Source organism: Quercus robur, chromosome 6 (genome assembly GCF_932294415.1).
Source record: "Quercus robur chromosome 6, dhQueRobu3.1, whole genome shotgun sequence".
NCBI classification, from domain to species: domain Eukaryota; kingdom Viridiplantae; phylum Streptophyta; class Magnoliopsida; order Fagales; family Fagaceae; genus Quercus; species Quercus robur.
Window position 1 is genome coordinate 22,449,890 of NC_065539.1, and position 26,803 is coordinate 22,476,692.

A 26,803-nucleotide genomic window follows, 5' to 3' on the forward strand; every position below is an offset into this window, starting at 1 on the left:
AGGCTCAGTATAAGGAAGCCGTCCGTATCCTGAACCAGGAGCTGCAGGATGTTAATACTAAACTGACGGCGGCCAGTGGCGAGAACGTCAAGCTCCAAGGAGAGGTGACGGCTCTGGAGGAGAGGCTACAGACGACGGGGGCTGACGCGATCAGGGACTTCAAAACGTCGCAGTCTTTCATCGACTCATGTGGTCAGTATTATGGCACTGGGTTTGATGATTGCCTTCGTCAGGTTGCGTCGGCCTTCCCGGATCTGGACTTGTCTGGGATTACAATGGATGATGGAGACGACGTCTCTCTTCAGCCCGAACCCACACCGGAGCATGACGGCAGCGTCGTCCTGGCTCAGCCTGCCGCTAATCCTACAGCTTCCGATTCTCCTGCTGTTATAGTGGACGTTGAAGACCGTCTTGCTGACGGTAATCCTGCTGACGTTCCTGCTGCCTAACCCTAATTTTGCACGTATAAGTAAATAACTTGCTCCCCACGTTTCATGGAACTTAAGGACTCCTATATGGAAAGAATCCCGTAAAATACGCCCAAGGAGACTCCTACAAGGAAAAGACTTCTACTCCAAGGAAAAGAGGGTCAGCCCTCTCTACTATAAAAACCCAAGCACCCTCACAAACCAAGGTACGCGTAATTTACCCTCTCTAGCACTCTAGAGCAGTGAGAATAATTCTAATTTGACCTTCGGAGGGTACTTGGCCGGTACCACACCGGTACTCCCCGCTAGGTTATTCTTTTTTGTTGTGCAGGTGCCATTAGTGATCGTACGAGGAACGTGTGACTCATTGGTGGTATTGTTTTCGGTATCATCAGTTGGCGCCGTCTGTGGGGATCGCTTTAGCACGTTCTCGCTTTCAAGACAAGAGAGTTACATGGTACTCACTCGCTCAATGGCGACCAACAACGATATTCAAGAAGAAGAAGCCCCTACAACCGCGCTTGAAAGACAGGTGAGGACGCTCGCCGCCGCCGTGGAGCGCCTCACAAAGCAAAATCACGACCTAGAAGAGCAACTGAGACAGAAGAATGCAGCTCCCAACAACCAAGGAGCAGAGCAAGAAGGAACCAGCGCTGACAGGAGAAACCAGGAAGGACCCCAGGCCAGCAACGCCCCGAGCAAACCTGAACGACAGAACACGAGCATCCCCTCCCTCGCGGAAACCACTCCGCCCCTCGTTCTCGCGGAGATGCAAGCCATGAAGGAACAAATGGAGGTTATGATGAATGCTCTCAAGGGACGGGTATCGAGCGACCTTGACGACCTCGTCAACCGAATGGACTCACCGTTCACCACTACCGTCAACTCCTACCCGTTGCCAAGTAAGTTCCGCATGCCGCAGATAGACAGTTATGACGGGGTCAAGGACCCACTGGACCACCTGGAGACCTTCAAAACACTAATGCACCTTCAAGGAGTAGCGGACGCCATCATGTGTAGGGCCTTCCCTACAACGCTAAAGGGCGCAGCGAGAATTTGGTTCAGTCGACTGGCCCCAAACTCCATCAGCACCTTCAAAGAACTCAGCGCTCAGTTTACCGCCCACTTTATTGGAGGCCATCGGTACAAGAAGTCTACGGCTTGCCTGATGAGTATGAAGCAGCGAGAAGACGAAACTCTAAGAGCCTACATCTCCCGCTTCAATAAAGAGGCGCTCTCGATCGACGAAGCTGACGACAAGATACTTGTTGCGGCATTCACAAATGGTTTGAAGAAGGGCAAGTTTTTGTTTTCCATATACAAAAACGACCCAAAAACCATGTCAGAAGTGCTTTATCGTGCCACAAAGTATATGAACGCTGAAGATGCACTCTTGGCTCGGGAAGAGAGGCCTAGAAAAAGAGAACGGCAGGAAGACAGTCGGCAGGACCAAAGCCGAAAGAAGATAAGAACCGCGGACCGAAGGGACGAAAGACGCCCTAAGCCCCTGGGGGGAAGGTTCACGAGCTTCACTCCGCTAACAGCCCCGATAGATCAAGTCCTTATGCAGATCAAGGACGAGGAATCGCTGACGTTCCCAGGAAAGCTGAAAAGTGACCCCAACAAACGTTCCCGAGATAAGTACTGCGGATTCCACCTCGACCACGGCCACGACACAGCTGATTGCTATGACCTCAAGCAGCAGATTGAAGCCCTTATTAGACAAGGAAAGCTGCAGAGATTCGTTAGCAAGGAGAGAGCGGATCCCCCCGCACAAGACCAGCACCCCCGACGGGACAATGAGCGACCAAGGCCCCCAATTGGGGATATAAGGATGATCATAGGAGGGATGACCGCCGCCGGGTCATCCAAGAAGGCCCGTAAGACCTATCTTCGGATGATACAGAGTGTTCAACTGACGGGAGCCGTGCCGAAGATAACAAGAAGAGAAGGTCCCGTAATCAGATTCTCAGAAGAAGACGCACGACGCCTTCACCATCCACATGACGACGCACTCGTCGTCAGCTTGCGTGTAGGAGATTACAATATGCACCGGGTGCTCGTCGACAACGGCAGTTCAGCGGATATCTTATACTACACCGCGTTCCAGCAGATGAGGATCGACAGGGGGCGACTGATCCCAACAAATGCCCCCCTTGTCGGCTTCGGCGGGAGCCGAGTATTCCCACTGGGCGCGGTCACCTTATCCGTAATTGTGGGTGATTACCCCCAACAGATAGCCAGGGACGTGACATTCTTGGTTGTTGATTGCTCATCAGCCTACAACGCTATCCTCGGGCGACCCACGCTCAACTCATGGAAGGCAGTAACCTCCACCTACCACCTGATGATTAAGTTCCCAACTGACTACGGAGTAGGGGAGTTGCGCGGGAATCAGATGGCCGCGCGCGAATGTTACATAGCCATGGTGGAAATGGAGGATCAGGTTCAGACTTTAAGTATAGAAGAGCACCGGACGGTAACGGAGCCGGTTGAGAAGCTAGAAGAAATACCCCTTGACGGTTCCGATCCTGGCCGAACGACCAAAATTGGAACACTCGCTAACCCCACGACCCGTCAAGAGCTCATAACATTCCTTAGGCAAAATCAAGACGTATTCGCATGGGGTCATGAAGATATGCCAGGAATAGATCCTTCAATCATGGTGCATAAGCTGAATGTGTCGCCCGCCTTTTCACCCGTCAGACAAAAGAAGAGGGTGTTTGCCCCGGAGCGGGACCGAGCCATAGCAGAGGAAGTCAGAAAGCTACGAGAAGCAAACTTCATCAGGGAAGTGTACTATCCCGACTGGTTAGCAAATGTAGTGATGGTGAAGAAAGCGAGCGGAAAATGGCGAATGTGTGTGGACTTCACCGACCTTAACAAGGCCTGCCCCAAGGACAGCTACCCCCTTCCCAGGGTCGACGTCCTAGTAGACTCTACGGCCCGACATCAGTTGCTGAGCTTCATGGACGCTTTCTCAGGATACAACCAAATCCGGATGCACGAAGCCGACCAGGAGAAAACGTCGTTCGTGACCAGCCAAGGCCTATTCTGCTACAAGGTCATGCCCTTCGGCCTGAAGAACGCGGGCGCAACATACCAAAGGCTCATGAACAAAATGTTCGCGCAACAAATTGGGAGGAATGTCCAGGTCTACGTAGACGACATGCTAGTCAAAAGCCGAAGGGAGGAAGATCATCTAGGAGATCTCAAAGAAACATTCGACACCCTTCGCTCTTACAACATGAAACTCAATCCGGGGAAATGTGCCTTTGGAGTGACGGCAGGAAAATTCTTGGGATTCATGGTGTCTCAAAGAGGGATCGAGGCAAACCCGGACAAGATCCGGGCCATTATGGATATGGCACCACCAAGAAATGTGAAGGAGGTGCAAAGCCTCAATGGAAAAATAGCGGCACTGAATAGGTTCGTGTCAAGGGCAACGGACAAGTGCTTGCCCTTCTTCCGAACATTGAAGAAATCCTTCGAGTGGACTGACGAGTGCCAACAAGCGTTCGAAAGATTGAAGGCTTACCTCTCCTCCCCACCACTGCTAAGCCCGTCGCAGCCAGGAGAGGAACTTTTCCTCTATCTAGCCGTCTCCCCCGCAGCCGTTAGCGCGGCCTTGGTCAGAGAGGAAGAGAAGGTGCAGAAACCCGTGTACTACGCAAGCCGAGCGCTTCACGGTGCCGAAGAGAGATACCCGCCCATGGATAAACTTGCCTTCGCATTGATTACGTCAGCCCGTAAGCTCAAGCCATACTTCCAAGCTCATACTATAAACGTCCTAACGGACAAGCCCTTACGACGGGCGATGAGCAGCCCAGAGACGGCGGGACGATTAGCACTCTGGGCCATAGAACTAAGCGAATTTGACATTCAATATCGCCCGCGGACCGCCATCAAGGGACAGATCGTCGCCGACTTTATAGCTGAGTTCACCCATGGGGAAGATGAGGGGGCAGCAGAGTCCCCTCAATGGAGCATATATACGGACGGATCGTCCAACAGACAAGCCGCAGGGGCCGGCATCGTGCTGCTATCGCCCGAGGGAGACACCATCGAATGTATGGTCCGTTTCGACTTCCCTGCCACCAACAATGAATCAGAGTATGAGGCTCTGATAGCAGGAATTGACCTTGCCAAAGCAGCAGGAGCCGCTAGGGTAGTCATCTACTGCGACTCACAGGTCATCACTAACCAAATAAACGGAGACTACGATTGCAAGGGCGAAAAGATGAAAAGGTACCTTGGCGAAGTAAAGACAAGGGTGGGAGACCTAGAAGCCAAAGTCGTCCAGATTCCCAGAGAAGAGAACCAGAGAGCCGACCGTCTCGCGAAGGCCGCTTCAGCTGAACAAATGGTCATCCCTGGTAATGTACTCTCTTTTGTACAGCTTTCCCCGCTAATAGATCTCAGCAACATGCAGGAAATATGTTCCGATAGCAGCTGGGCAGCACCGTTAGTTTCGTACTTAAAAGACGGGGTCTTACCAGACGAGAAGGACGCCGCAAGGAAACTTAAAGTCCAGGCGGCAAGGTTCGTCCTGATAAAAGACGTCCTATACAAGAGAGGTTTCTCCCGACCGTATCTGAGGTGCTTGGGTGCGGAAGAAGCAGACTACATCATGAGAGAAGTACATGAAGGAATCTGCGGAAACCACTCAGGGTCCAGATCATTGGTACACAAGCTTGTACGAGCAGGGTATTATTGGCCCACCATGCAGAAGGACGCCGAAGCCTATGTCAGGACCTGCGACAAATGCCAACGGTTCAGCAATATCATCAGACAACCGACCGAAGAGCTGACCCCAATGACAGCCCCATGGCCGTTCGCACAATGGGGATTAGACATTATGGGACCATTCCCTACAGCTATACGGCAGCTGAAATTCCTGGTAGTAGGCATCGACTATTTCACGAAATGGGTAGAAGCTGAAGCTTTAGCCACGATTACGGAGAAAAACGTTCGGAGCTTCGTCTGGAGATGCATCGTATGCAGGTTTGGCATTCCTAGAGTCTTTGTCTCGGATAACGGGAGGCAGTTCGACAACGACCATTTCCGGGATTTTTGCTCACAGTTGGGAATAAAAAACCACTACTCCTCCCCCGCCCACCCTCAAGCTAATGGACAGGTCGAAGTCACAAACCGATCCTTGCTCAAGATCATCAAGACTCGGCTCGAGGGGGCAAAGGGTATATGGCCCGAAGAATTGCCAAGTGTACTATGGGCATACAGGATGACGGCAAGAACACCCACAGGAGAGACACCGTTTCGCCTGACGTACGGAAGCGAAGCAGTCATCCCGGCCGAAGTTGGACTCGCAAGCTACAGGGTACACAACCACGATGAGGGCAGAAACGATGAGGCTATACGACTGCAGCTTGACCTAGTGGACGAGATCAGGGCAGCAGCAGAACAAAGGCTCGCTAGGTACCAGGATCGCATGGCCAAATGCTACAACTCTCGGGTCCGACACAGAGACTTCCAAGTCGGAGACCTTGATCTTAGAAAAGTCATGGGCGCCGCTAGGGACCCTACCCAAGGGAAACTCGGCCCCAATTGGGAAGGTCCTTACCGAGTTTTGTCGTGGCAGAGAAAAGGTACTTACCACCTTGAAACATTGGAGGGACAGAAACTACCACATCCATGGAACACCGAGCACCTACGGAAGTACTACCAATAGGAGCAGCAGCATGAAGACCAACTCCTTTTATATTTTTTCAGCAAATTATAGTGTAACTCCTCAGATTTATCGTTTATTTTAGTTTTTTCGCAACAACTTTTTTAGCCCAAGGGGCAGGATTTGGTTTTAATTACTTTTATTTAAATGCATGGCAATAAGAGGAGTTTTATTCAGAAATTGCTGAAGTGTATTTTCCTTCCGACGGTCCACTAAGTTTGCAGCCCAAAAAACGACTAAGTCCATAACACACGGACTAAAGAAAAAGCCGACGGTCCAATAAGATGGAGAAACCATCACAGGGCCCAGGCCTTAATAGTTGACGGACTAATGAAAGATGTCAAGGCATCAAGGCTAAAAAAGCCAAGAAAACAGTGGTCCGAAAAGGCTAAAAAGCCGACGGATCGACAAAGATGTCAAAAGACATCAACACCTAAAAAGCTGACGGGCTAAAACGATGTCAAATGACATCAAGGCCAAGGCCAAGAAGGTGACGGCCCAAAAAGACTAACAGCCTAAGGGCTGACGGTCCAATAAGGTGGAATAACCATCTTAGAGGCAAGGTCCTCAAAGCTGACGGACCAACAAAGATGTCAAAAGACAACACTTGTAAACCAACGGTCGTAAAGCTGACGGGATATTCAAACAGTTTAAAAAGCCGACGTATTAAAAACAGACGGGAATTTCCAACATTTGTCTGAGATAGAGATGAAAGCGACGGAAATGAAATACGTGCAACTATGCATAAACGTCAAGGGCACTTAAACATTACAATTGTTTAAAAACTACAATTGTTTAAAATTACAACTGTTTAAAACTAAAACTGTCTAAAAATTACAACTGTTTTCCAGAAGAGATGAAAAAAGAAAAAAGAAGCAAACTACAAAGCCATAATTAGGCAGCAGGAACGTCAGCAGGATTACCGTCAGCAAGACGGTCTTCAACGTCCACTATAACAGCAGGAGAATCGGAAGCTGTAGGATTAGCGGCAGGCTGAGCCAGGACGACGCTGCCGTCATGCTCCGGTGTGGGTTCGGGCTGAAGAGAGACGTCGTCTCCATCATCCATTGTAATCCCAGACAAGTCCAGATCCGGGAAGGCCGACGCAACCTGACGAAGGCAATCATCAAACCCAGTGCCATAATACTGACCACATGAGTCGATGAAAGACTGCGACGTTTTGAAGTCCCTGATCGCGTCAGCCCCCGCCGTCTGTAGCCTCTCCTCCAGAGCCGTCACCTCTCTTGGAGCTTGACGTTCTCGCCACTGGCCGCCGTCAGTTTAGTATTAACATCCTGCAGCTCCTGGTTCAGGATACGGACGGCTTCCTTATACTGAGCCTGCTGATTCAGCAAGTTCTTGTTATGGCTGCGAACTCGGCTGACGACCCCCTCCTTCGCCACGCAACGGTCACGGAGGGCTTTGACACGAACCAAGGCCTGAAAGAGCATATCCGTCAGATAAAAAGTACGCCAAAACAAGATACGGCATGTTCAACCCAAAAATGTGAGAAACTTACCCTGGAGAGATCAAAGAGGGCCGACGCCCCAAATCCTCCGTCCCTACTTGATCACAGGGCTCCATGTCCGTTGGTTTTATCAGGGACTCAACCTCCCCGACGGCATATTCTTTGTGGGTTAGGAGACGGCACGGACCCTCAGTGACGGGACCAGCGGAAGTCATTACCCCCTTTCCCGCACCATGGCCAGACGTCGGAGGGGACTTTTCCTTCAATGGTTCGACTGACGGAGTGACAGCAGGCTTTTTTGAGGGACGGCCGTCACTCCCGTCAGGTTTCCTTTTCGTCACTTTGGCGACGGCCGTGGGGGTTGACGAGGCTTCCCCCCCTGCTTCCTTGGCCTTCCTCTCCTCCTTCTGACGAGCTGCGGCAGCCCGTATCCTTTGCTTCGCAGAATCCATCTCTACAACACAAAGAAAACACTTTAGGAAAAGTGACGGAAATAATGAAACTGACGAAAAAAATAAAAGTCTACTTACGACGTCGCGCAAACTCCTCCAACCTGCGAGCTTCCGCTGACGGATTTGGGCCCCCACAGTATAGATGGAGGGTGTCAAGGGTAATCAAATCCCTGCACTTACGGTCCTCCAAAGGAATTTCTAGAATCCGACGGATGAACTCCTCCTGCTCGTCAGTTATATGCGGACGGGTATAAGCTGGAAAAAGAAAAAAAATAACAAGTGTTAGCACCGTCACTTCAAAAAACGCACAAGCCTCATGGGTGACGGGATTAACCTGAATCCTTGACAAAGGCCCAGGTATTGTCAAAGTAACCACTGGGCATCGTCGCCCACTCCTCCTGACGGCACACCCAGTCCGTCCCTTCAACGAAAAAATACCTACTCTTCCAGTTCCTATTTGAGTCAGGCATATCTGACACTAACCGTAGCCCTTTCTCTCGGGCATTAAAATGATAAGTCCCCTTAGACGAGGCAATGTGATGAGGCCTATAACAATAAAAAAATTCTCCAAGTGTAAGCTGACGGTGCCCTCCACTAAAGCTGCCCCACAGGATTTCAGCTCCTATAAAGGTCCTCCAGGCGTTTGGGGCAATCTGGGTGACGGATATTCCTAGGAAATCAGCTAGCTGACGGTGCAGAGCCGTCAACGGTAACCTCAGGCCCGCAGCAAACATGGCGTCATACATACCGACGTCAACTGTCCGCCCGGAGTAACACCTCTCACCCTCTCTAGGGAGACGGATGGGAATGTGGTCTGGGATCTGATAGCGAACCCGTAACTCCCTAAAGACCTTACCACTCATCCCGGGCAAAAATTTGTTGACGGCCCAATCCTCAGGAAGAATGAAGGGACGGTTATCTCCGGAACCCTCCGAACTCCCTTCACTAGATCTCTCAGCCCCGTCACTATCATCCCCGTCAAACTTTATGCCATCCCCGTCAACATCCATTCCAACCCCATCATTTTCATCCCCTCTTCCCTCATCCCCATCTCCCTCAGCAAAACTCTCTTCACTGTCAGGAGATTGGGCTGACGACTCTCTCTCTGACGGGAGGGAGAACTCTGACTCATTTCCAGAACCAAAGGCCTCGTCGTAGCCCGCTCCCTCGCGGACTGACGACTCGTCACAAGACGCGTCACTCGACATCTGACTACCTACAAGTGACGGGTTCAAACTAAGTACCTAGGCTGACGGCCTCACTTATGAGCCAAAAAATAAAAGAAAAAGAAGTAAGGAGAGAGGATGAAAACTCACCAGTATGGAAGCCTTCTGGACGGCTCTAGAGGCAACAACGGTAAAGTGACGGTGGTGAAGCTGACGAAAGGTGAGCGACGGTCTGTCTCTCCACAAATTCAGCAGGGTTGAAATAATGAAAAATGACTGAAAACGCTGTTTATATATATGGAAAAAATGGCGCGGAAGACGAAGCGACATCTCGTCAGGAGTGAGGCCAATGGGAGCGAGCCACCTGTCCAGGGCATTAAATGCTCAGATCTACGCGATGTTTCTGCCTCTTTTGAAAACAAACTCCATAACCCGTCAGTGCAGAGGGTGACGGAGGTATGGAGTAGGGGGCAAATGATGAGGATAAAAACACTGGCAAGGGTGACGGCACGTGCCTGACAAGGGTGACGGCACGTACCTGACAAAGGCGACGGTGCATACCTGGTAAGGGTGAAGATGCCGACTTAACAAGGATGACGAGATGGTCTTGCCGTCAGCATACCTTCTAGGCTGACGGTGATGTAAGGCAAAAGAACTCCACATAGGGCCGAACTTCCTGAAGCTTACGGAGTAAGCATAGACTGACGGGATAACATAAACTGACGGTGTCAGTCTATGAAGTTTCCATTTTGCACGTATAAGTAAATAACTTGCTCCCCACGTTTCATGGAACTTAAGGACTCCTATATGGAAAGAATCCCGTAAAATACGCCCAAGGAGACTCCTACAAGGAAAAGACTTCTACTCCAAGGAAAAGAGGGTCAGCCCTCTCTACTATAAAAACCCAAGCACCCTCACAAACCAAGGTACGCGTAATTTACCCTCTCTAGCACTCTAGAGCAGTGAGAATAATTCTAATTTGACCTTCGGAGGGTACTTGGCCGGTACCACACCGGTACTCCCCGCTAGGTTATTCTTTTTTGTTGTGCAGGTGCCATTAGTGATCGTACGAGGAACGTGTGACTCATTGGTGGTATTGTTTTCGGTATCATCACTCTTCGTTTTAGATAGTAAACCCCCAAAATCAAACTCAAACAATTTATCTATTTTATAAAAAAGTTATTGGCTGAGCTACAGTAACTCTCATGGTGTGTAAAATCACGTTATCTTTCATCTTTTGTAAGTAAATATTTGAGAATAAAATATTAAATAACCTATTTTAATATTTAGTTCTCTCTCTCTCTTAATGACAAGTATCTCTCCTAACATTACCATTTCTTGTTGGTTGTGTTGGGGAGATAAAGACCTTAAGGAGCTTCTTTAAATAGTTAATATAACATATAGTTATACATTGTAACCCAAAAGACATAATTCCAATGGGTATGTGCTTAATTATATTATATATTAACCATTTAATTTTTTTCATCGTTATTTAATGTGAGACTTCACCACTTACACGTGTAAACCCAACAATCTCCCCTCAAGTGTGAGTCTTTGCCTCTTTGGGAGCTTCAAGATCTCTCTACTGGCCATGAACCAATCCTATTCACTACTCCCTGCCTAATGAGCTTTTTCCTTCATTGGTACATCATCCATGGCCCTCCACGTGTCAACTCCACACATCTTTTATCCTCTATGGGAACCTCGCACCTCACCGTTGTCTAGCACCATTGGCAATAATACTCATTTTTAGGCCTTTTCCAAGATCGTTTGTGTGGGCTTTATGGGCTTACTTAGTGCTCTATATTGTCCTCACTCCAAATGCGAAAGGGACTCATCCTTGCTCCATTTGCGAAAGGGCTCTAGGTACACACACCCCGTTCCTGTACCAATTACGAAAGGAATCTCGATAACCTTGCCACTTTTGCCCCACACCACCATGGGCTTTGATACCACTTGCTGGAGAGATAAATACTTTAAGAGCTTCCTTGAATGATTAATATAACATATAGAGACACACTTTAACTCAAAAGGCTGAAACCCAATATGTATGTGCTAATTTATGTTATATTAACCATTTATTCTTTTTATCATTATTCAACGTGAGACTTTACTCACACATACAAATCCAACAGGTTGTTGATTCCATTTTAAAAGATTCGAAGGCTATGTTGTGGCTTTTAATATATATATATGTGTGTGTGTGTTAATTATAAAATATTTAGGTATTGTTGATTGATAAAATTTGGGCAAAAGAGATTTGGGTGTTGTTGGTCAATAAAGAATATAGGCATAAAAGATTTGGGTGTTGTACAATCATTGGTTGATAAAAATATGGGAAAAATGCTAAAAGATCCCCTAAACTTTGGGGTAATGGCTAATTCATATTCTGAACTTTTATTTTAGTCAATTTACTCTATGAACTTCTTATACATGCCAAAATAGGGCCACTATTAGTTTTGTCGTTCAAGTGATTAACGACATAATCATGTTGGACACATGTGCACTTGATTTGGCAAAGCCAAATTGATTGAGAGAGAGAAACTAGGCAAAACCAAAGAGAAATTGACAAGAGAGAGATAGGCCATGGCATCGCGGGTCTGATGTCGTTCGTGGTTTCCGATAGCAACACTTGAACCGAAAGAGAGAGATGTTGTCGCAGTTCATTACACATACCCCTATTACCGCCGATCTAGGCTATTGTGCAACAGGGACACCTCTTGCAGACTCAAGGGTAGATTCTTTGTAATGGGTTTTGGAATATTTTTAAATTTTGTTTGTTTGGGTTCTTCAATCTTGTTTGTTTCTCATCTGACTTATCAAAAGGAATAATTTTTGTAAAATACTATTTTGGTTCTTAAATTTTACCAAAAGATTGTTTTCATCCCTAAATTTTAAAATTTTCTTTTTTCGTTTCTAAACTAATGGAAAGTTTGGCTCTTATCCCTAAACTTGTTAGTTTCTAATTAATGAAAATTTATCAAATATTATGATATCGTGGAAGTCTAAAAAAAAGCACATATGATGCTCTCTTTGATGGACATAAACTAAATTGTTAGCTTTTGGGTAGTAAACCTCGAATCCACGAGGAATTCCTTGAATCCCCAAGGAGATAAACTGGAATCCACCAGAGAAAGAATTCAACAAATTTATGTATTTTATTAATAATAATTTGAAAGCTGAGTTGCCTTTGGAGGTTACAATGCGTTTAAATAGTAAAAAAAAACCCTAAGGCGGCTACGAAAATCTTGAAAATTAATGTTATTTTTTGCACTACGTGAATATTAGTTTCTAATTAATGAAAATTTATCAAAGATTATGATGTCGCGGAAGCCTGAAAAAAGCACACACAATACTCTTTTTAATGGACAAAAACTAAACTGTTAGCTTATGGGTAGTAAACATCGAATCCACGAGGGGTTGCTTGAATCCATAAGGAGATAAACTGAAATCCACCAGAGAATAGATCGACAAAAGTCTGAATTTTAATAATAATCTGAAAGTTGAATTGCCATTGGAGATTACAACGCGTTTAAATAGTAAAAAGAAAACCTAGGGTGGCTAGCAAACCCTAAGGCGGCTACAAAAGCATATAAAACCCTAATTTGACTAAAAAACATTAAAAACACCTAAAACAAGGAAATAAATCACATACACCTAAAATAACAAAAATTACGTAATTAAAAATATTAAAGTTAAATAACTACAAAAATTAAATATTAAACCATGTCCTATATCAGACCCCTCAACTTGAAACAAACTTGTCCTCGAGTTGATGGTCGAAATCTGAAATCTTTCGCTCCAAATAAACAAATACTTTGAACACTTTAATGACTTGATCCGGTTTTGAAACTTGAATTCTTCATAAAGTATAGCATAAAATTTATCCTCATCTACCTTCAATTTATTTGCAACATCAATCAACAAAGGACTGATAATAAAATTAAAATTTTTCTACTCCAAGAAAATCAACATATTGTGTAGTCACCTTCAACAAATCAACCGAAACCTAAGGATTGTGAGTTGTGGACTTATCCTTATATTTAACCTCAATTGGATTTTCCACAATATTCTCAACAATTACCATCTTTTGATTTCTGTCATTATCCACAATCAGCTCAACCTTCTTTTCTTTGACCTCTTCATCAAGTTTTTGGCAAGTAGTATCTTCAATCTTCAATTCAATAATTTGATGCAAGTCTTGATCTTTTTTAACCACTTCAAAATTTTCTTTAAAAATAGTTTGCTTCTTTTCAACCCTCAAACCCTTTCCTTTACTTGACACATGGACTTGATTGTGATAATTTTGGTTTTGTGGTTGACCTTCCATGTTTTGAACTTATTACTTTTTATATGAATATATAGATTTATAATTAATACTTGTATAATCTAGTATATCATAGTAGTCATTAGGAACATAAATCAATTAATACATTTTTCATTCTTTGCCAATAATAGATTGGATGCTTACCTCGCCGCTTTCTATCAATTTGAATATCTTCCCACCATTCCTCTACTTCATCGTCCAATTTATTAGATGCAAGCCACACTTTTTCTTCATCACAAATACTCTTCCAAATCAAAAAACCAGTCAATAAAATCCAACCTACACATATCTCCGTCAAATAATGAAATTTTATTGTGGTTAGGAATGCGTCTTTGAATATATTAAACATTGTTGTTGTGTAACGATTTCCTAGCAAGAAGAGTAGCAATCTATTGCTGGATTTTGCTTATAATTTCCTGACTTATTTCACGAAATTGTTGATTCTCATCATGAAATTGTTGAGTCTCTTCACAAAACTCGTAGAACTCAGCCCTGGTGAGGACTGGATTGTTGACATTGTCACTGCCACCATTGTTGTGGTGGTCACCGTCTCGCCTGTTAGCCATCAGGCCAGGGTATGTCAAGGCTTTGATACCAACTAATGTCTCGGAAGTCTGGAAAAAGCATACATGATGCTCTCTTTGATGGACAAAAACTAAATTGTTAGCTTCTAGATAGTAAACTTCGAATCCATGAGGAGTTCCTTGAATCTACAAGGAGATAAACTAGAATCCATCAGAGAAAAAAATTTGACAAAAGCCTAAATTTTATTAATAATAATTTGAAAATTGAATTGCCTTTGGAAGCTACAATGCGTTTAAATAATAAAAAGAAAACCTAAGATGGCTAGCAAACCCTAAGGCGACTACAAAGTGTATAAGACCCTAATTTGACTAAAAAACATTAAAAACACCTAAAACAAGGAAACTAATCACCTAAACCTAAAATAACAAAAATTACGTAAAAATACTAAAGTTAAATAATTACAAAAATTAAATATTAGACCGTGTCCTACGTCAGATTACATACATATTCGGGTTTCCTTGGCAATCAAAGGGCGCCTTAAGGAGAATCACAACACCTCTCTCTAAAACTTAGTTTCTCTTCGTTCCTTAAGATTTCGTGGGATTGAATTTGGCAATTTAAATTTCACGTGAGTCTCACGTGACTATGTTGTTAGTCACTTAAATGGAAGACTAATAGTGGCCCTATTTGGCACATGTGTGAAATTCAGGGAGTAAATTGGTTAAAATAAAAGTCTAGGGAGTGTATTGGCCACTACCTCAAAGTTCAAGAGTTCTCTTAACATTTTTCCCTAAAAATCTTAGTAAAATAGTATGCGATTTTAGGAAAAATAATAGGAAAATAAATGGAGAAATAATATTTAAATGGGATAGAGAAAAATAGAAAATGTATTGATAAGTGTATTTGACAACTTAGGAATGAAAAAGGAAAAGAAAAGTAAGTTTCAATCTTCAATTTGGGTGAAAAAATAGATAGTCTGTTGGTGAAGGCTCTTAATCCATCTAAACCCAAGCTCACATGAGTTTCTTTGGTAGGTGAATTGGGTTCCAACCATCATCATGTTGTATTAGTATTGGGCTAATGTTAATTGGGCCAAAGCATCCCTCCTTATGTCTCTTCTTTATGGGCCTTTGAAGTTGTGAACATCCACATGTAAAAGTAAAACAACCAACCCCCACGCACTAGCCCAACTCCACCCATTTATAAAGGAAAAAGCACAAAAAAAGGGGAAGTATAGATAGACAAACATACGAAAAGTGGGACCAAGCAACCACGTGGAGGCCATGTGGCAAAGGCGAGGGGCAAAGCATCACCACTCCACCACCCATCCATCCATCCATCCACCTCTTCTTTTTGGCTCCTCCTCTCCTCTCCTCTATCAACCCACTAACTTTCCTTCCTTTCCTTTCCCTTCCCTTTTCCTCTCTCTCTCTCTCTCTCTCTCTCTCTCTTTCACTTTCTCTTTAACCCTCCGCAACTCGTTCCTCTCTCTCCCTTCTAACTCTATATTACACACAAACTAATAAAATTTTACACGCACACCCACAAAACAGAAAAAACAAAAAACAGTGTTTGGTAAAAATCAATCAAAACCAAGAAGCAAAAAGAGAAGAAGACCCATGGCGAAGAAGAGGAAATCGGATGCCACGCGCTTGGACGAGGTCGATCGAAGCATGTACACCACTTTCTGCAGCGCCGCTAACTCTCTCTCCCAGCTTTACTCCCAAGCCATGAACCACCAGCGACTCTCTTTCCAAGCCGGTGAACGCCACGCGCTGGTTTGATTCTCTTCCTCCTTCCTTATTATATATATATATATATATATCTTTGTATTTTGTTTTGATCTGATGGGGTTGCTTTGTTATGGCTTTTTGTTTGTTTTTTTCGCTTTTTTTTTTTTTTTTGGTAGTATTGTTTCTCGGATTGTTTGGTTGCCGTGAAAATTGAAAGAGAATAATCAAGTTTGGAACTTTGTTTTTGTTTGGTGTTCTCTGTTTGTTCTAACTTTTGTTTTTGTTGGGTTTTAAATAATGAAGAAGAAACTGAGAATTTTTTTTTTTTTCAATTGTCCTTCATGTTCTCAGAGACCCAGTGGTTCTATTTGATGTTTTCGTTATTGGGTCGTTTTTATTTTTGGTCCTATATATTCGTTTCATGGTAAAGTTATTATTTTTTGACCCTTAAAAACCCAATTCTGCAAATTTCCTTATCGTTTGTGTGGTAGATTTTTTTTTTTCTCATGATAACCACACACTGGTGAGTGTTGAATTACAAGGTGGTTTGAATGATGTTTTCTTGGTTAACTTTGTTTTACCAAGAATTTATGCACTGGGTGTGTTTCATTTATATGTTATTGATGCCAAGCAAATTAGAAAGTAGTCATGAAGACCTCAAATAATAGCTTAGCCAGCTCTTGCTCAAAGTTTCATGAAACTCAAGTGCTGATACGCTTTTATTTACACAATTCATGGCTTTTTATCATGGACTTGAGTCTTTGGGATCATTTGTCTTCGTTGTATCTGAAAGAGAGTTAGAGAACTAAACTTTGTTCTCAAATATTAATCCTTTGAGCATATGCAATATTTAACTACATATTTATGTCATTTTGCACAAAGGAGTAGTGGGGTTTTGTTTTTTTGGTGTCAAGGTTTTGTATGGCCTAATTCCGCCTATGTCTGTGTGCTGTTTGGCATCAAATATATTGTGCACAGTTAGTCCCAAGCCTGGAAAAAGGAGGTTAGTTAGTCCCAAGCCTGGAAAAAGGAGGAGGGTTGTAGTGGGTTGATGGATAACGTAAAATATGGTCACTTTATTATGAATGAAAGGGTTTCTATGACCTAGAATATATGGTATTGTTTATCCTTTACAAGTATAATGAGGATTTTTGTTTAATCTAAGCTTGGATGATGGTCAACCACTGGAATTGTAATTGTATTTGTAGGTTGAACTATTTAGGAGTCACACCTTTGTATTACAAAGAATACAATACATAAAATATAACAATATTTGATGGCACAATACCTTAATATGTGCATACTGATTTCTAAACACAAATAGTCGATGGAATCTTACAAGTCTGATCAGTAAGATTCTTAGTGTTCACTCTCCCTGTTTCATCTATCTAGATTTTTCCTCTCTCTTTGCTACCGCATGGTTTCTTACTAGAAACCGGTCCACCACATCCTCTCTGCTCTTGCTATATTTAATAGAATAGCCCCTCTACACCGAGTTTTCTCACCCAATTATATTGAGACACTTCTTTCTGTTATTACTTATTAGGTAATTTGCTGAATCTAGAAATAACATATATTTGTTCTACGTTTCAATCATGTGCTTTTAATGGTATTTTTTTTTCCTGATCTTGTTCATTTTCGACACCTTTCACACTTATTTTCCTTATTCATCTTTAATGATTCTCATGTGTTTTCCTTTTCTTTCCTGTTTCCTTATTCCCTTCAAAGCTTCTAGTCATTGCTTTCACTTTGTGCTTACATGCTCTGAACTCCTGTCTGCTTGCTTTGGGATACTTTTCTTAGAAATTCATGTGAAGTACATGGAGCCTTTTGATATGAGTCTTTGCAGTGCTTTTGTACATAAACTGAAGCATTGATTCTAATTATTTATGTTCTTTGAATTGTTTGTGCTATATCATCTTTTTTATTTTATTTATTTAAATGCTTGGTTTATAGCTAGGATTGTGAGAGGTTGAGGTCCATCCAAGAAACTAAGATTGCACAGTTTCAAGGGTCAGCTATCATTGATTTTAGTACTTCTCAATGTAGCAACTACTCTTTGACAGTCTCTGAATAATAAAAAATTAACATTTTCTTATATATATGTATGTATGTATGTATGTATATATGTATGTATGTATTTATATATCACCCATTTAGAGGAAGCGGAATGCTAGATGCTTTGAGGATTGTGAACGGTCTATTCTTGACATTAAGTTTTTCTTTTTCCATAATCTCCTTGAGTGGAGTTTAGTTTCGCCTTCTTATTCTTGTTTTTCACTTTTTCTCTCCCTGATCTTATTGATTGTTGTAATCTGGGTTCTTGATTTGTGCCACTGTAGTACACTTCCAGTGTACTTGGTTGGTTATTTTTATAATAAAATTTCTTACGTTACTTATCAAATATATATATATATATATATATATCACCCGTCTATGTGTGTATTACATTTCCCCACTATGAGCAATGTATTTGTAAGTGCGTCTGTAATATGAAATGGTTCTCTGTCATGTGGAAACGGTAATACACCCATAAAGAAATTGTAATCCTAAATAGTATTTTCATAATTATTTTTGGAAAATTGTTTGAAATATTTATATTTTCCTCCCTTCTACTACAGGCAGTACTTGCCTAGTTATAAATATCAAAGCCCCCAGGTGGACCAAATTTTATATTCTGACACAGAAGAGATCAGTCACCCCCCCCCCCCCCCCCCCCCTTTCTTATTTTTCTTTTTGGAAATATTTAAACACCGAACAGCACATTGTTTAATCCCACTTAAACACCTGCCACCTCGAGTTTTGGTATGGAGATACATATGTGCTGCATGTGCTTCTTTTTGAAATTATCATAAAGAAATAGGTGGCTCTTATATTTGAATTACCGGTGTTGACTTTTTTGGGTCTTTATTCTTGTAGAAATGGTCAATCATGGGTGACGTCCAGATGTTAGTTGCTGTCAATAACTTGCTGCTTGGACTTAAATGTTAATGTCTATTGTCTATTTTGGTAGTTTGGCCTTTTCTTGTAGCCTTTATATTTTTGCTATATAACATTCTCCTCTCTCTCTTCTTAATTCTACTTGCAGGAGAAACTTTATCAATGGGTTTGGAGACAACAAGAAGAAGGATCAAGAGTGACAACAGTGGATATAGTAGCTTATTTGCAGGTTTCTTAGCTTGCCACTATTTAATGGTCCTTTTATTATTGTTGATCTGCTTTTTGGTTTTATGTATTTCTGGTGTAACTTCCTTTTTGGCTATCACTTCTGTGCTATACTTGTGATGGAATTGTGTTGCATATTCTGGTGCATGTTGCCATATAAATATAAATTTCATGGGACTAATTCTATAGAAGTAAGCAATCAGCAAATTGCAATCTGGTCTACCTTCCAATATGTAAATTCATGTTGGGATGTATATACATATTTTAAGACAGGGAGTATGATGAAAATGAGAGGAAGGGTGTTGGTCATCGTTTCTGAGTTTTATCATTAAAATCAAGGATAGTGGAGTTCATTGGATAGTTTTGTAAGTGTACAATTTGGGATAGATTTACATATATGAGTGGGTTTTTTTTTTTTTTTTTTTTTTTTCCAAATTGTGTATGTTGATGAAGTCAATCAGTTGCATTCAAGGTAAATAGGGACTTTTCAGGATGATTTTAAATGTAAGCTTTGAATTAAGCTGTAAGTTTGGTGGAGGAAAAAAGTCTTGGTTTGAACCACACAATCCTATGATGTGAGGTAATGTGCTGAAAATCATGCACATGCGAAGTGCATTTTTTTAATGTTTTAAGTGTCTCTAGGCATTTAGTTGCTGATGTGTTGGTTTAATGGGCCTCCTGTTCAATTTTTTCCTGCTGTAGTGTTTAGTTGCCGGGACTCTCCCAGTTATTGTTTATGATGTTGTTGCTCTTGAGAGCATCTCTTCTTGTTGTCCTATGTAATTCTGTTTTGTTGGTTTTAATGAATTTTATTTCCACAAAAAAAAGAAAAAAGAAAAAAAAAAGTGTTTCTAGGCGTGCATAAGTCCAATGCACAACCCTTGTCAGTGACTGATGGGAAGCAACAAGTATTTTCATATATTTTAAATGAAAAAATTGGGCTTGAGTTGTATTTTAGTCCCCCAACCCAAATTCCTCCACAGATGGTTTTTATTTGTGATTTAGATTTAAGGTGTAATTTATGAAGAGTTGAAAATTGAAATCCTTTGCCCTTGTGTGCTCTTAGAAAATACTTAGGGTCCTCTCCTATCTGGCCACCCTCCTTTTGGATATATAGCCCACATCTGGGAGTAATGAAAGAAAGAGTTATGATTTGTGTTGTCTAGAAGCTCCTAAGTAAATTAATTCCTAGTGCCATACTTGTACATGTTAAAATGACGCTTTCATGAAAAAATACAAAATAAAAATGATGAAGGGTAGGACCATATCCAAGCCATCCATTCCCAAGACATTTAGGCTTTAGCAGAAAAAAATGTGTCTAGTAGACTTCTCTTATCACTCCAGGTTGCTGAAGATGATATGAGAAACGTATATGATTTAGCTGTCTTCCAGAGTTTTAAAATCTCTGGATTGCTAAATCCAAAAGCCAGATTCATATTTGCTCTCAAGTCTACACTACCAAGATGGCAAGGCTCAAACCATGTTTATTTAAGTGGAAAAAATATGACAAAAGGTCAGATGGTGCTGAATCATCTATTGGTGCTATCTTCTCTCGTGTAGATTTTACCATGCTGGAATCATTAAGAGATGTTCTTTTATATTTTGCTGAATCATTTAATTGTTTTTCAGCAAGGAAGCTCTTAGCGGCTTTGATGTCCTCATTTCTGGTTTTGCCCAAATCCAGGGAAGGCAAAAAGAAGGATTGTATCTCTATGGCAAAATAAAGTGACTTCTCGATTGTTTATTTGATTTTTCTGCAGAATGAGCTTGAATATGGAGCAGATGAGCCTCCAATGTCCCCTAGGCTTCCATTTCAAAACCAGCATGCCCCGAATGCCAACTTAAACAATTTGGGAGCTGCCATCTCTTCTAGCCCTTTTGGGCCAGCAACTGTTGGGCAGGGAGTTCGTTCTGGGCAATCTGATAATCAGGGTAAGAACTCTGTATTCTCAAATGCTCTATCGAGCCCTGTTCGTCGGAGTCTTCAATCCTATCAGCTAGCACAAGGTGGTTGCCATTCAAACAATACTATGTCATCTGGAAATGGACCCCGCAATCATGAGGCAAACTATGCTCATCACCATAACCGGGATACCAACTCACCAAGTTCTAATGATTGCATGGACATGCATGCAGATAGTCCAGGTCATGATTTTCCATACTGAAAATACTGGTCAGGGAAAAAAGGTAAAAAAGAAAAAGAAATGTTTCCCTGCTTGAATTTCTGTTTGGTGTAGTCTTGTGTGATCAGAGATGTTGAAACTACTGCAAATCTAGAAAATTTCAATTTTTATTTATTTGTTTATCATTTCTGGTCACAATTGTTTGCTTGATATGAATGTAGGGGCTAATGAAAGAAGTAACAAATGAAATATAGCAATAATTTCAATTTGTAATATTGTGTAACCTGGGCAAAACTCTCTTGGACTTGCAAAAGTGAGAGAGTGAGAATTTCATGCATTAGTTACTACCTTTTTGGGAAATTACATAAGAAGTCCAATGGTTTATACCTTGTTTTAGATTAGGTTTTGGCTTTTTTAATTTTGTCAATTAAAGTCCAAACTTATAAAATTGTTTCGAATTGAAACTCATGTCTATTTTTGTTATTCATTTTCACTGTTCTGGAATGGAGCATAAAAAAAAAAAAAAAAAAAAAAAAAAAAAAAAAAAAAAAACCATTGATAAAATTGTGTTTCACCTTGGTTACTAGTTTTGGTTTTCTAACAATTATTTTCTCTATATAGTCTCTCTCCATCATCTCTAATCAATGTCAAAATCTTTTTTATCAGTCTAATCAATGTCAAATTGATTTAGGAATAAATCTCAAGTGAAATGAAGACTAAGTGTATGTTTAGATTGGGCGTTTTGCCCAATTCATGTGTTTTGCATTTTTTAGTGGGTCTCATGGGTACTGTTCATTTTCTATCAAACTTAGCAAAACATAGATTTCAGTGCATTTTTGGGTCTCACAACACTATTCACAACTTTAAAAATTATTTTGCTATAGTGTTTTTAACCATAAGTTTTTAGCAAATAAGCGGTATCTAAATAAACCCTAAGAGCATCCACAGCAGTGAAGCTAAAAATTTAGTTTTTTAGTTCTACCAAAAGTTACTTTATCTATTTTACATACACACATGCTGCAGCAGTGGATCTATTTTAGCTTTCAACACAATAAAATAATATATCCTATACAATAAAATAATATAACCCACTATCCAAAAAACATCCACAGCACCAACCACAACCACCTCTACCATCAGCCACAGCCACGACCACACCCACAACCACCACCACAACTCCACCACCACCGCCGCCACCATTCATCAACCAGAGAAACCCAACCACCATTCATTAACCATCAACAAACCCCATTTATCAACCATCAACAAAATCAAAATTCATTCATCAAAATAGAAATAGAACCCATCATCAACAATCAAATTAACCAAAAGCTACCATGAAACCAGAGAATCCCAACCACTATCAACAAACCCTATTCATCAAAATAAAAATAGAACCTATCAACATAAAACCTAATTAGAGAGATAGCAGAGAGATAGGGGCGGAGAACGAAGAGATCAATCGGCGCTGGGCAAGGGCTTGGGTCGTTGGCGCGGGGCAGGGGCTTGGGTCATCGGCACTGGGCGGGGCTTGGGTCGTTGTCGTTGAGAGCTTGACAGATGAGAGCTTGACAGACGGCGTGGGCTGGGAGATGAGAGAGATGAGAGCTTGATGAGAGAACTGAGCTTGAGAGTGATGATGAGAGAGAGCACGGTGAGATAGAATAAAAGAAATGAAAAAAAAATAAAGTAAGTTGCATTATTTTAATCGGAGGTTGAATAAATTTTTTTTTTTTAGGTGTCTGCTATAGTGCACATCTATAGACAGATGTGCATTGTAGTAAATCAGCTAAAAATTATAACTTTACCTCCACTGCTGCAAGGCTTTTTTGGTATATTGGTGGAGCTAAAATAGCATTATAGCTTTTTAGCTCCACTGCTGCAAATGCTCTAAGAGTCTATTTGGTTAGTTGAAAAAGTAATGTTTTTTGTTTTCATTTTCAGTTTTCAGTAGGACTCACCACAAAAAGCTTGTTTGGTATAAGAACTTGTACTTAGTTTTCATTTTCAAAATTCTAAAAGTTGGATTTGAATACAAAAAATAAAAACACATTTTCAGCATTTTCATTTTCATAGAAAATGAATACAATGACAATTTTGTAAATATTGTGAAAATGCAAAGGGTCCCACTTGATTGATGTGGGCGTGTGTAAGTGAAAAAAATAACTTAAAAAAAAAAAAAAAAAAACAATGCCAAACCATGTATGATGAATTTTATACTCAAATAATGTATTCAAAATAACTTACCAAACATTCTCATTTACAGTGTTTTCAGCAATAAATTTTCAGTTTTCAGCAAATAAGTGGTATCCAAACACACCCTAAGGGTCTATTTGGTTAGCTGAAAAAGCAGTGTTTTTTGTTTTCAGTAGGACTCACCACAAAAAGCTTGTTTGGTATAAGAACTTCTACTTGGTTTTCATTTTCAATATTCTAAAAGTTGGATTTGAATACAAAAATTAAAAACACATTTTCAGTATTTTCATTTTCATAGAAAATAAATACAATGGCAATTTCGTAAATATTGTGAAAACGCAAAGGGTCCCACTTGATTGATGTCAGTGAGTATAAGTGAAAAAAGTAACTTAAAAAAAAAATGCCAAACCATTTATGATGAATTTTATACTCAAATTATGTATTCAAAATAACTTACCAAACACCCTCACATGTAAAAATAAGTCATTTTTTCTATATTCAATTTTAGAATTTGAATACAGAAAAAAGAAAATGAAAAGTGAATATATCACTTTTTAGAACCAAACATGGCCTAGATTAGTGGTTTCCCACTTTCTTTGCTTTTGTTTTTGGTTCAAATTGAAATAATTTTTTAAAATATAAACTTTAATTGATAAAATTTAAAATTTGGGATCCATAATCACATGGTGTAAATGTATCCTTTCCAAATGTGAAGGAATTTTTCTTCAAAAATTGTCTTCATTTTCTACTTATCTATAACTACTCTAGTGGTTCACACTATTCTTCTCACATTTATTGATGAAGTAAAGCTTGTTGGGATGGAAGGGTGAGCACTTTGAGCAATTTATTGAAGTGTATACATAACATAGCATATTGAAAAAAAAGAGAGAGCGTAAAATAACATTAGTAAAAGTAGTAAAAATGATTAAAGAATTAATATAAAATATTATTTCAGTTCTAATAAAATGGGGAAAAATAAATAAAATTTGTTGATTCTTATTAATTTACTGGGGATTTATAATTGATGTAAAAAAAAAAAAATGGTAAATGAATGAAAAAAAGGGCTTGCAAATTGAAAGTAAGCAAATTAAAAATATTTAAAGTCAGATAATTTCTATGAAGCATGCTTATGCCTACAAGTTAGGAGGTTATTATCATTAGCTTATACTAGTTATTGTATATTAATAGCCTAATGAGTTTCAAGCCAAGCTCTCAAATTATATAATTGAAAGCCTATTACCATTAGCTTATACTAGTTATTGTATATAAATAGCCTAAGGAGTTTCAAGTCAAGCTCTCAAATTTTAAAATGGAAAGCCTAGCCTACCAATAAGTGCAATTGATGTATTAACAAAGCCTAAGGAATTTCAACTCCTAAATCATATAATCGAAATTCTAGCCTATCCGCATACCCTGTTCCAATAGAAAAAAAGGCTCCTTTTATTTAACTTATTGATCTAGCTTTAAAAAGAGGTTTTTTGCGTCTTGTGTGACAAGCATATTCTTTTTTTTTGAGAAGAGTGTGACAAGCATATTCTAATAATTGTTTGCACCCAGAAAAATAAATTTAATATTATGTCAATATAAGCCTCATGTATGACAAGTGGCACAGAAGGTCTGTGTAAATAATAGTAACATTGGAAAAGTTAAAGCAACACATGAAAAATCAATTATTAGAAAAAAGTATCAAAGCCAAAGCAAGAAAGTTGCAGAGAAGCAACTTGAAGAATCAGCTTCTGCAGATAAGGGTTCAGTTGCAGCCTTGCAGAGCAGGTGGAATTGCACTTATCCAAAGTCTGCAAGGAACCAAGAATCAAGTTACCAAGAGCAAGAAGCATCAAGTTGTCAAGAGAAAACAGTGAAGTTGAATAAGAAACTGCATAAACGGCAGTGTAGTTTATGTTCTGTAAATAAGACTTGTACACTCAACGACTTGTAGTTTAGCAACTAGAGTTAGTTAGTTCTTAATTCACACGTGTCTTGATTAGTTATTCACTTCAGCTAATTCATGAGTTTGTCAAGTTAGTTACAGAGTGTTTCTCAGGTTTGTATATAAAGTGTAAAACTCAGTTAATGAAAATCAAGAAATCAGTTTTACCAAATTGCAAATTTCTCACAAAAAACATATTAACTAAACTTGTGTTTTTTGGCAATCTAAAAAGGAATCGTGGGAATAAATGTTTAATAAAAAGGAGAATGTGTAAATAAAATAAAGATACAAAACATCCGAATCAACATATTTTTGCTTATATCTTAGTACTGACAAGCTGACAACCTTAACCTTAATAGTAGAATGAAGTTAGTGTGTGTATATATATATATATATATATATATTATTATTATTTATCATTAGTAGATTGAGTAAGGACTCTTATTAAAGATCATATTACTTATATTTCAGCGATGCAAAATGGATTTTTCATTATTTAAGTGTGAATTTTTTTACTTGTAATTTCATCGCAATATAAAGTCTTTTAATAGAGGCAATTTTAAACTCACTTGAGGTAGATTATGTGTAAAAGATTTAGAGGCAATTTTGAACTCACGCCATATAACTTTGCAAAATTATATGTAAAATAAATACTATATTTGATTAATATTATCAAAACCGTCTTAATGATTAGTTTGCCACTTCAAACTTTACTAGAGTTTCTTCTAAAGTAATTTAATTACTTTCATAATTAAGTTATCTTATTAATTGAGTCTCATGATAGAAATTTTTTTTTTGAGAGATAATTACAATATGCTGCTAATCCCGCAACTCGAACCCTTTCTCTCCTAAACCCCCAAACACTTTATACATGGGGAGGTGCCAATTCAACTATAAGGCCTTTGGTCTCATGACAGAAATTGAAATAGGTTGATTAAGGTATCTTTATATATATTAGAAGTTATCTATCAAAGACTACTTTGATTATAAAAGATAAAATGAAATCATTCTTTCAAGAGTGAAAAAAAAGAAGGAAAAATATATATATATTTTTGGATATTCTTCCCTATTTTATATTTTAAATATTCATTTTGGCGAAAATTTTCAAACGATAAAGAGTCAAATAAAAAACTGAATAAAAAATGAAGGGCCAAAATGAATTTTTTTTGACACGTAAAGAGTAAAGAGCCAATATAAAAATGAAATAAACACAAATGATTAAAATGCAAATTTTGAAATGTAATGGGAAAAATGAAAATAATCCCAAATTTTAAGGGCAAAAAATGTAATTTTTTTTAAAAAAATATAGGTATGATAGAATTTTAACCTATGACGTTTGCCCTATAATGATTATTTTTTATCATCAGGTCAAGATACTAATTAATTTTTGGTGTAGAAAAGATTCAAACTCCAAACAACAACAAATATTTTATCAATTAAGCTAATTAAAACCCACTTAAACACAAAAACTCTACTTTAATCAAGAAAAAATAACAGAAGTAAGGCCGTTTTTTGTTTTCATGGGCTGTTTCCTTAAAATGTTACAAAGCTCACAAGTCCAAAACCACTCGAACTACTGGACTTGGACTTGGAGGCCCAAGTTC

The 26,803-nt window shown here is 40.0% G+C and overlaps 1 protein-coding gene across 1 annotated transcript; it reads left to right on the plus strand.

The window, feature by feature from the left end:
- Window positions 1-15,435: 15,435 nt before the first annotated feature.
- On the plus strand, window positions 15,436-21,346 carry LOC126733280 (uncharacterized). Its single transcript, XM_050436513.1, has 3 exons — window positions 15,436-15,830; window positions 18,874-18,954; window positions 20,711-21,346. Exons 1-3 carry the CDS (start codon window positions 15,672-15,674, stop codon window positions 21,113-21,115), a joined length of 645 nt encoding a protein of 214 aa, XP_050292470.1. The 5' UTR covers window positions 15,436-15,671; the 3' UTR covers window positions 21,116-21,346.
- Window positions 21,347-26,803: the final 5,457 nt, after the last annotated feature.

Coding starts and splice junctions, on each gene's coding strand:
- LOC126733280 (XM_050436513.1), top strand. CDS start 15,672: ATGGCGAAGAAGAGGAAATCGGATGCCACGCGCTTGGACGAGGTCGAT. Junction 15,831..18,873: donor CCGGTGAACGCCACGCGCTG/GTTTGATTCTCT, acceptor TTCTACTTGCAG/GAGAAACTTTATCAATGGGT. Junction 18,955..20,710: donor ATATAGTAGCTTATTTGCAG/GTTTCTTAGCTT, acceptor ATTTTTCTGCAG/AATGAGCTTGAATATGGAGC.